This window comes from Condylura cristata, unplaced genomic scaffold (assembly GCF_000260355.1).
Source record: "Condylura cristata isolate star-nosed mole 26May11 unplaced genomic scaffold, ConCri1.0 scaffold00011, whole genome shotgun sequence".
NCBI classification, from domain to species: Eukaryota; Metazoa; Chordata; class Mammalia; order Eulipotyphla; family Talpidae; genus Condylura; species Condylura cristata.
Window position 1 is genome coordinate 5,471,639 of NW_004567112.1, and position 10,893 is coordinate 5,482,531.

At 49.0% G+C, this 10,893-nt stretch overlaps 1 protein-coding gene across 2 annotated transcripts in view; it reads right to left on the reverse strand.

The window, feature by feature from the left end:
- The window catches only part of SEC23IP (SEC23 interacting protein), a 25,744-nt gene extending 21,006 nt beyond the window's left edge, over nt 1-4,738 (reverse strand). For both annotated transcript variants that reach the window (XM_012723858.1, XM_012723857.1), the window contains exons 1-2: nt 4,531-4,738; nt 1,096-1,625 (exon numbers count right to left, since the gene is read on the reverse strand). In XM_012723858.1, coding sequence (XP_012579312.1) covers nt 1,096-1,625; nt 4,531-4,687 — 687 coding nt within the window. In that variant the 5' untranslated portion in view covers nt 4,688-4,738. The remainder of the gene's footprint in view (nt 1-1,095; nt 1,626-4,530) is intronic.
- Nucleotides 4,739-10,893: the final 6,155 nt, after the last annotated feature.

Genomic DNA, 10,893 nt, shown 5'->3' on the forward strand with positions numbered 1-10,893 from the left:
GCATGCACACGTGGGGTGCACACGTGGGGTGCACGCATGCCGTGAGGGTGCGTGCATGCACACGTGGGGTGCACACATGGGATGCACGCATGCCGTGAGGGTGTGTGCATGCACACATGGGGTGCACACATACCGAGAGGGTGCGCGCATGCCGCGAGGGGCGAGTGGTGGTGATGTGTGAATGGGGTGAGGGCACTGTGTGCTCTCTGTGCTGCTCTTTTTGCAACTTTCTTTTAAATTTGAAGTTATCTTTTTAATTCTGAATTAGAAATCTTCAACATTTTAAAGTGCAAACCAGCATATAACCACACTATGTGCTATGAATCTGGTTACTTTCCAATATGCCAAAATCCAGCATTGGTGGGGCCTCGTATACTGGTTGGATTTAAGTTAAACAACATGAAGAGGAAGATAAACCCTAGGGAGCGCTCTCCCTGCTCCCAGGGGCCAGTTACACACCGGCATCAGCCCTGCTGCCTCTGGCTCACGGTGGTATGAGTCCCCAGTGCTTCCTTTTCTTGGTTCACTCCACCTTTTTTTTTTTCAATTCAGCTATTTCCCTTTGAAAGTCAGTTAAATAATTCATTGGGGGGGAAGCATAAAGGAATTTCACAAAGTTTACCCAATGCAAATTTTCTTTTCTCTCCTGAGATAGTATGACTATCTAGATCCAAACTCCAAAAATGTAAATAAAAAATATCATTGGGGTAATCCATTTTCATTCCTGTAATTAGGTTCTTTGATTGAACAGTATAATTAGAAAATGAGAAGCTGGCAGTCTGCTAATAATTGCTTCAACTTTCACAAGTCCCCAGACAACATTTACTATTGGTCTCTTAAACTACAATCTGGAAATACTGGCATGCAGTTAATGCATTAAAATCAACTACTACTTCCATAAATAGGAAATACAAATTATGGCCACTCAAAGTGCTACCTTTAAAAGAATGTTTACTTCAAAGCAGGTAGCTTGCATGAAAATAGCTTGTCATCATACTGATTATTAAAATCACAGGGCTTTTAAAAACATAGGCTAGGATGAGAGAGATGATAAAGCAGAGTGAATAATGCAGGTATAAGAATGTATCTCTGTACCGGTGCTACAGATCCTGGAGGCATCTGGTACATCTGAACCGGGGGTCCGGAAGGCGGAGGGTGGGCGGGGTGGCCTGGCGTTTGGCACTGCTGCAGCTGCGGAGGCGCGATGTAGGGATTAGCTCTGCTGCTCACAGGGGTGTGGCGATATGGATTGTATCCTTGCTGGGGTACGCCTTGGGGTGGGCTTCCAAAACTTGAAGGAGGGAAACCACTCGGTTGAGAAGGCAGGTAAGTACTTATTCCCATCTGTGAAGATGAAGCACCATACTGAGCCTTTGAGATGGACGGTGAAAACGCATTCAGTGTGTCCTGGGATCCCGTGGTGAAAGGCAGAGCCGTCGGGGGCTTGGAGAACACGGACTGTCCAGCCGCCGTTGCTGCAGTCGTTAACGGTGATTGTCCAATATTCCCAAAAGGATCACTACTGCTTGATACCTGAGAGAAGTACCTGAGTGTCTGTGGGGTAGATGTGGGAGCACTAGTCTGCCCGAGGAAGCTGTCCTCCTCGCCAACATCTGTGGAATCCTCTGAAAGGGAACAGGGAAACAGGAGTTTTAAGGCTCCCACCAGCCTGCAGCCATGACTCCACCCCGAGAGCCAGTGACTGTGCACTCATGTTGTTCAAACTTACATTTCTGCATTACAGAATAAAAAAAAAAAAAAACTTTCTCTTCAGACGCTTTCTTTAAAATGAGAAGACAGTCAAAAATCACAAAAGGGGCCTCCCTGGTGGTGCAAGGGGCTAAAGCATGGCACTGCGAAGCTGTCCACAGCCACTGCACTGCGAGTTCCTGTCGGATCCCTGGCCAGGGAGGGACCCACATGCTCGGCAGACCCACCTGTCTCCCAGGCAGATTCCAGTAGCTCAACCTGTGCTGCTCCCCACTCTGTCTCTGATGAAGCCTCTCATCCCCCCACACCTCTGGTCTGTACCCCAGTTATTACATAAATAAATGTTTAAAAAGTAACCAAAGGAATTAAAAATTACATTTCCTTCGAAGCCCCCTCGCAGAGACAATCACTGTGAACACTGTAACATTCTGGTGCCCACCTGTCCATTAATCTTAAATAAACAGCTATGTGTTGCTTTCTAAGTATATAGATTACATGCATTTGTATTTAGAAACTTTTAAAAATAGAAATCAGATCCATACCTACTAGTTTTACATGTTGCTTCAAATGTTTTTTCTAATAATAATCAAATATTATTCCACTACCCAATTACACACAATTTGATTTCTACAATAATGACAAGAAACTGAAGCACACACTCTCTTACAGTGATGGGGAGCGGAGGGGGTGGGAGAAGAGGTTGAAAGGAAAGGAGATAAGGAGAGGAGAGAGACGGTGCTCACCACTACCAGGTTCTACCAAATCTGCAGGTCTTCTCATCCTCCCAGGCTCTGACACAGCCCTGCTATCCACCCGCAACAGTTCACTCAAGAACCAGCTCCTCTGTGAGCCCCGAGGGGCTGAGGGACACCCTCTCCCAGGCAGCCCAGACCACCGCCTCCACAGCAGCCATCAGCCCAGGGCCTGCCAAGCCGGTGCAGACGGCATCCGGGGCTGACGTAGTGGACACCATGTGGACACTCACGCTGTGCAGTCATTGGGGGCCACGCTCTCTGCCCTTCAGTATCTCCCTGCCCTCTGGAGCAGGGTCTGGCAAACAGACACATGCAACCAGTATTTGTTAAATGAATGAAACTGCTTCTTCTGTGTCTTTTTCACTGGCACGATTAACAGTTGCCTCCAATGAGACGCACTGTTCCTTTGTCTCCTGAAATTCTCTGGGAAGCTTTCTAATGAGAAATCTTTTTAAGAGGCAGAAAAATACTTGTTGCCCAATTTCAGTTCTAAACACCATTAATTTTCTCATCGAAACAAAACAAGCTATCTCCGAAAATGTACAAGACAGGCTTGGTTATCCTATACCTGACAATGAAATGTTGAGTATTAACTGGTGGTGATACACAAACAAAATAGCCATAGCAAGGATGGGCATGACCCAGGCAACATCTGTGAAGCAAAGGATGGTGTGGGGACAGCGTCCCACAGTCCCACAGCACCTGCTAGTCACACTAGCCACTCACCAAAATGCACGAATTCCGTGGCCACACAGTCCAACAAGACAACATAGTCCTGACCCCAACCCTTTCACTGGGTCACCAGCCGGCCATTGAAAACTCTACAACATACCAGGCACTGTTGTGTCAGCTCCTCGGGGAAGCCAGCATTCTAGGAGGAAGAAATCCGACCTCGGGAAGTGGTCAGGAGCACTGACAAGGGGCGGGGAGCCTCGCTATAGAACTGCCTCCAGTTTGCCCCGCTTCACCTGTCTAGGGAAGGTCCAAACAAGAAGAAATTACTCAGGGGCTTCCCTGGTGGCGCAAGACATTAAAGCGCAGCACTGTGAAGCTGCCCACTGCCACTGCAGCACAAGTTCCATCCCCAGTCAGGTAATGATCTATGGGGCAGAGCGCAGCAGGTCTCTCCTGTCTCCTGGCTGCTCCCCTCAGCAGGGTATCTTGGTCAATCGGCCTGTTCTGTCCCCCACTCTGCCTCTGGTGAATCCAATTCCCCACCCCGGCACCTCTGGCCTGTATCCCAGTTCTTGTACGTGTAAATAAATAAACCTTTTTAAAAAATTAATTATTCACTGGAAAAATATTTGGCAGTGTCTGAGGATCTGGGTGCCGGAGCACTGAAACAACATCTAGAAATAGACAGGAAAATCAGAGTCACAAAGTTCAAAGAGCCCACCAGTCAGACAAGAGGCCGACAGGCTGACTTCACACATGCTTCTCTAACACTACTCTGTTTTTACGAAAATCCACTCACTGTAAACAGACGGGCAAGGAAGCACAGCGAGTAACTTGTCTCAGAGCTCACAGCGACTTCGCGGCAAGGCCCGCGCAACCTGCGCTCCTATGCCACGTAAGCTCTTCAATGCAATCATCTCCGCACACAACAATAAAGATATGGGGGGGCGCGCTGAAGGCCACAGAGGGAACCTGGGAGAACAGGGAAACGCTTCTCAGCGAGAAGGTGCCGTCTCGAAAGGTGAGGGCATTGCGTGCTCTCCTCTGCAGACACGCTAGTTTACACCAGGAGATACCCCACGGCAGCCCAGGAAGGACAAGGTGTGATCAGCATCTCCCCGCAAGCACCGGCAACGGCGCGACAAAAAGCCGAGAGCCGCCGCCGCCCCGTCCAGCTCCAGCACCGAGTTCCCTCCGCAGAGCGAGCTTCACCCCCGCCCCGCCTCCAAGTCCCAAAGCCCCGGCCGCTCAAGCTGGCCCGAAGGCCCCGGCAAGCGGCCCAGAGCGGGGGTCGCAGCTCGGAGTTCTCGCGTCCGACCCGCACCAGCCCAGGACCCCGCCGCCTCCCCGGACACACTCACCACCACCCACCCCCGCGCCCCCTCACTACCTCCGTGCAAGAGCAAGGAGGCCGAGGCGGCGGCGGCTTGGGTGACTGGGATGAAGGGCACGTTGAAGCTGAACTCCGTGGCCGACGAGGAGAAGAGTAAGTTCGTGCCCGACGAAGAGGCGGAGGCGCCGCCGCCGTTAGCTTTCCTCTCGGTCATGGCTGCAGCCCACCCGTCCGTTACACGTCTCCGGGAGACCGTGCAGCACCACCGACCGGAACCGGTCACACTCGGGGCCAGCACACTTCCGCACCTGCGCACTGCGGCCGGAACGGAGCGTGGCTACAGCCGCCAGAAAACAAAATGGCGGCGAAGGCTTCACGCCCAAGCCCTAGCACGTGACACTCTCCGCGCCAGCCCAGGCTGGGTGAGCGGTAGTGTCGTGGAGACTGCGTGGATCTCTGCCGCCTTCGACGCCACCATGTAATTTAGGGGAAACTCTGAGAGCCTGCCGGGGAAGCTCACACCACGCAGCCGGCGGAGAAAATGAGGAACAGGGATGTGGGCTATTTGTAGCCAAGGCCTATCCAAGCTCACCCACAGTTTGGGTCCGAACTCTTGCCGTTGACCCAGAAATAGAAATGATTAGATATGTTTTAAATATTTAAGCCGCCGGGGGGAGAAAGAAAATGTTCAAAAGAGAAACCATGGAGTTGAAATTTTGTACTTTTTGAATAATCATCTAATACAATGCCAAAGTGCATTATGAATAACTTGAGTAGAATAGTCAGTCTTTCTGTTTCTTGGAGGGCAGGATTGGGAAACAGACCCCAAAAGAAGGTTTATTATATATCCTTCTATTTCATATTCTTACTATCGAGGATAAAGCCAGACAATAGTTAAAATGAAGATAGATTCTATTCACTAATAACTTACAGGGAAGGGAATACAATGTGAACTCAACGTCCCCAAAACAAAAGTTTGGAGGCTTTTTAGAGACTGGGATGTGCTAAGGGGAAAGCACCCATGGGTGCCAACAGGTGTTGGGCCATGTGACTAGGCCACCTGGGCTTGTTAATTGGCACTTACTAATGAAACAAATTTCTCATATCTTTATGACAGACAATACTGCAAGCCAGAGCCAAACACCCTCCTGGCTGGGTGGAGTCAGCTCTCCGGTCCATGGGAAGACAGTGCTGGGTGGCAGAAGATTTAAATCTCTAAGGAGCACAGAAATAATAATGCTCTAGGAGTGGTACCAAGGGCCTAGATGCCTATCACCAGGTTTGGGCTGGAGCAAACTAAACTCTCCCAGCCATGTTGAATTTTCTCAGGCAGACATTTTAAAGAGTCCTGAGATCATCTTAGGGACATGACCTTCAGCTGCTAGAAACTGTACTGGAGTTTGGTCAAGCCTGTCATTACTGTGAATGGGCAATGCAGTGCGCTAAATACCGAAGGAGCATGACGCAACTCTCTTCCTAGAGGCTACAGTCTGATCATGAAGACAACTGAACACAGAAAGCCAAATTAATGTGTGACGAAAATGATGACAGAGCTTCCCAAGGTGTGATGTGCAATTGGGCATTATCCAGGAGAGAGGGGTCTCTCCCTCTATGAGGAGGGATAAGAAACACTATCCACAAAGGACTCACCTCTTCTGGATGACATGAAAGGCTTCCCTAAAGAAGAAAAATTAAAGTTCAGGCCTGCAAGACAATGAATAAAAGTTAACAAAAAATGTTTCAGGGAAGGGGTTGGAGGAAGTACTAGTAGACAGTTTCAGATTGTCAGTGGGGACACCTGATTGCCATTTGGCTGTTAAGAGAAACAAGGATTAGAATATGGTTGGAGCCAAGTGAGCAACTGGGAGAAAGTCAGACGTGAGAATGAAAAACCAACCAGGGCCAGATGATGCAGCTTTCTACAAGGTAAGGTCCAAAGGGAGTGGAAGAAGGGGCAGGGATAGAGAAATAAGAACATTCGGTCTGTAGAAAGTTCACTCTGACCTCAGTGTAATAAAATAGATAAGGAAAGAACAAATTCCTTCTTCCAGAAGTAGGAGAAACATTTGGCAGGCTCCTGCTTTGGCTCAGCTGGGCAACTCCAATGAAGAGTGGTTGCAGTGGGAGCGAACAGAAACAGGAGCAATTTCTGGGGAATGATGTCAGTCTAGACAGGTGTATCTTGATTTTCTGTCTCCAGGAACTGTGTTGAAAACAAATGTATTTTAAGCTCACAAGGATGAAGGGAATGGGAGAGGACTCAACAAAATTTTTGAAGGCGTGTGCACACATGCACACACAGAGATGAGCAAGTAGTAGATGATTTAGCAAAGTAGTCAAGGAGAAAACCCAGAGGCAACCTTATCTGCACTATGGTCTCCCAAAAGGATCTGCTAATCTCAAACATCTCTGGATGGGGCAATGAAACAGGAGGGAGAGGTCCTCCACTGGTGGGGGTTAACATGGTTTAAGAAGGGTCCCTTCCTCCATGGTGAGTAACTAGATGAGTGATCTTCCCCTCGTGGCAAAAAGACTGTGTTTTCCCTTTTGGAGAGGGTAAAACAAAAGGAAGAGTAAGCAAATATTTACATACTGAATAATAAAACAATCTTTGCCCAACCCACACCCAATTTCTCCACTCAGCTGCCACATTTCACCTCTACCAGAGGAATACAGTTTTCTCTGAGCATGAAAACAAGAGTTGGAGACATTGAGAGCACAGTTCCCCAGGAGACAGCCCAGCCAGATCAGCCCATAATCAAGTTCACACTCAACAAATGCCACTCACATGCTCCAGTTCCCACTCTCCTGTTTAGTCCTCACGTTTTAAATACCATGGTCAGGGCTGAGAAGCTGGAAGACAAGCCAAAGCAAGACACAGAAACAGGGAAGGGCAATGTAGAAGAATCAACCCACACAATTAAAATTCTGTCAATAATATGGTCAGTGGAGTAAGGCAAACTAACGAAGAAGCAAGATCATGGAGCTACTTTAAAAAAAAAATAATTCAGGGGACCAAAAAATAAAATTCAGGAGATAAATATTAGGAAATTTCCCAAAAAGAGAGAATAAGAAGGAAATTAATGCCCAGTAAAGACCAAACCTAAATATTAAGAGTTATGCTAAGACTGGAACAAAAGATGTGGGAGAGGGAATCGTCCAAGGAAAACAGTATTTTTGTAAAGGTTGATTTATTTATGCATACAGAACTGGGATACAGGCCAGAGGTACGGAGGATGAGAGGATCCACCAGAGACAGAGTGGGGAGCAGAATAGGCAGATCAGCAAAGTACACTGCTGAGGGGAGCAGTTGGCAAAACAGGAGAGGTCTGCTGTGGCCTGTGGGTCAGCTCCCTGGCCGGGGATGGAACTCGTGCTGCAGTGGCTGCAGAGAGCTTCATAGTGCTGCGCTTTAATCCCTTGTGCCACCAGGGAAGGCCTCACAGAATTTTTCCAGTCAAGCTCCTAGTATTTTATTTCCAGTCAAAACATACAGAGATGACAACTAGATAGACAGATAAATAGAATTTCCATGACAAATAAGATGAGAGATGATAGATAGATAAATTAGATAGAATTTCCACTTAGTTCCATGTTGTTTTTTAAGAATTTATCAGTCATTTACATATCGATTTAACTTTGGGGAGTACATTTTCTCACCCCCAAAACTCCTGTGCCCATGTCCTCATTCTGGACTCTGATTCCTTGCCTGACCTCGCAGGCATCTAAACACAGGCCTGGACAGGTCATTCATCTGATCTTTGCCACGGGACCAGGTTCTTCCTTTTCCATGAAGGGACCATAAAATGCCTTTGAGCAAGAAATTTAATCCCTGAGATGTTAATACTGAGTTGCTTGGCTTGACCCATCCCAGGCAGCCCCAGTGTTTCCCACACTATCTGCTCTAGTAACTTCTTGCCTCCCGTGGCTGTTGAGCTATCTGAACTGAGATTTGCTGTAAGTATAGAACCAGACTGCAGACTGCAAAGAATCAGTAAATTTCAAAAAAAAAGTGCAAAATAGCCAGGAACAATCTTCCTGTTGATTCTTCCAATTACATTAGTTGTGAGATCTTATTAAATATATAATTAATGTCACCTGTTTCTTTTGATTTTTTAAAAATGTGGCTGCTAAAAAAGTTTAAATTATATATGTGGCTTCCACTGCATTTCTGAGAAACCAAATACGACCACGTGCCCCATTCTGTAGTGACAGACTAAATTGAATCGTGCCCCACATCCCCGCTGCCTGCTGGTGGGAAGCCACTGGAACATCCTCCTGCCAACAGTCTTATACCAGTGGCCTCCTACATCTTGTATTCACATCACTTGATGGCATCATTTCCACCTGTGCTTGCTAAAGCTCATGCTTTGTTCCCCATGGCTCCTGGGCAGAGGCCAGGAAGCCTACACAGAACAGCTGACCTGGGATGAAATGTGAAGTTTTCAGAGTCTGCAGGAGTGGAGATAGTGACAGTCACTGTGCACCGTCAGGCAGGCCCCATCCTGGCACACTGTGACCTGGGAGAACAAGAGCAGAGTGCCAGAGCAATGAAAGGGCCCAGTTAATTGGAACCAAGGAAGCTAACCAAAATGTCAGAAGACCTGGAGAATCTTCTCACGACCTGGACTGAAGGCCAGACGTGGCAGCACATCCGCATGACACTCGCGAGCAAAGCACAAATTTATACACTCTGATGTTCACAAGACGACAAAATTGTCCAGTGACATTTCCCAAAAGGTATCCCATCCTTAAGCAACACGGTCCTCACAAACAACGCTTTGTCAGACTGGATATAACAACAGGGCTGTGACTCCAGCCTTTGCCACAAGTGACCCAGAAAGGTTGGCACTTGGTCAGCGAAGGCCACTTCCCTGCTTGTTACCCCCACCCCACCCCCTCACAGGCCCACCCCTGCTTGTTGCCTGGCTCTTACAAGGACTTAGAAATTAGTCTCCTACCTACTGTCCATGAAGGCAAGGATGGTGTGGCCTTTCTCCACCATGGGCTGTATTACTTAATGTCCTTAAAAACAGACTGGAGGTTGGGGAATGAGTGAGTGTGGTTACCCACAGTGGGGAAAATAATCTCCTAGATATGCATCCTCCCCTACCCTTGTCCATCTCATAACCACTTAGTATGAAAATGGCTCAAGTAATATCACCGAGCGTGACATTTTTCACCGAGTCTCTTCACGCTGCTCTTCTGAAGTTGCTTGTAAATCGCTAAACACATAGGTACAAACCAAGCAGAGTGTTCTGAGTCACCACTGAACCTGAATCAAACTGTAGTTCAAATAAAGTCTGAGTCTGTCATGATTTAAAAGTTTCCTGTCAGGGCCCTCCCTGGTGGCCCAACAGGTTAAAGTGCAGCATTGCAAGGTCCCCGCAGCCAGCCGCTTCTGTGGGAGTTAAATCCTTGGTCCCGGAGGTGACCAGGTGACCGGCATGGCACAGAGACCTCTTCTGACCCCGCTCCACCTCCCAGCAGTGTACTTCATGGATCTGCCTGTTTTGCTCCCCACTCTGGTGAGTCCTCTCACTGCCCCTGCACCTCTGGCCTGTACCCCCGCTCTGTATGCATAAACAGATAGATCTTTGTGTTTGTGTGTGTGTGGGGGGGAGTTTCTTGTCAAACATTTAATTTGCATTCTTATGGCCACGAAGATCAAATTTGGAGTTTCTACGTTCAGACCCAGGGCCCTGGCAACCGGCTTTGCAGAGCGAGGGAGTGAATGAACGAACAAAGTGTGGAGAGCCCTGGACTTGAAATCCAGTTTGCTCAGCTCATGTAACTCACTAGGCCCAGACTGGGCTCTGAGACCACTTCTTGTTCTTCAGATTACTCAGATCCTCCTTCTGTGAACTCCCATCTGATCCTCCTTCTGTGAACTCGCCCTATTTGTGGCTGAGACTGGGGTTTTCTCGGGTACATTTTGGGGGAGACAGGCCGTCTCCTGACTGACTGGATACCTGCCACATTTCCTGGCCAAAGGCTGCCGCAGAGTGGACCTTTCGTGGGTGCAGCTGCCACCACGTTCATTTGGAGGTCGCAGGGGCCTCGCCCCTGCTGCGGGACACACGCAGGTCAGCGCCCGTGGCCGCGGTCAGGGGCAGCGGGCATGTGAGAGCCAGCACCCCCCACCCCCATCTCCGCCTCGGCCCTGCTACAGACGGCGGAGGGGACTGGGGGGCTCCCGAGGACCCCCCAGTCCTAGGGAGCGTCGCGTCGAGGGTGGGGCAGAGAACAGAACAGCTGCCACCAGCAAAGAAAGCACCAGAGCAGGGGGGCGGGCAGCACAGGCGGGCTCGCCAGTTCATCTTGCCCAGAGGCAACCAGGAGGCTTCCCCGGGCTGGCCGCGGCGTGGGCCTGGGCCCCCAGAGTCCGGGCCTTCGCCCCTTCCGGCCCGCACCGGGCCA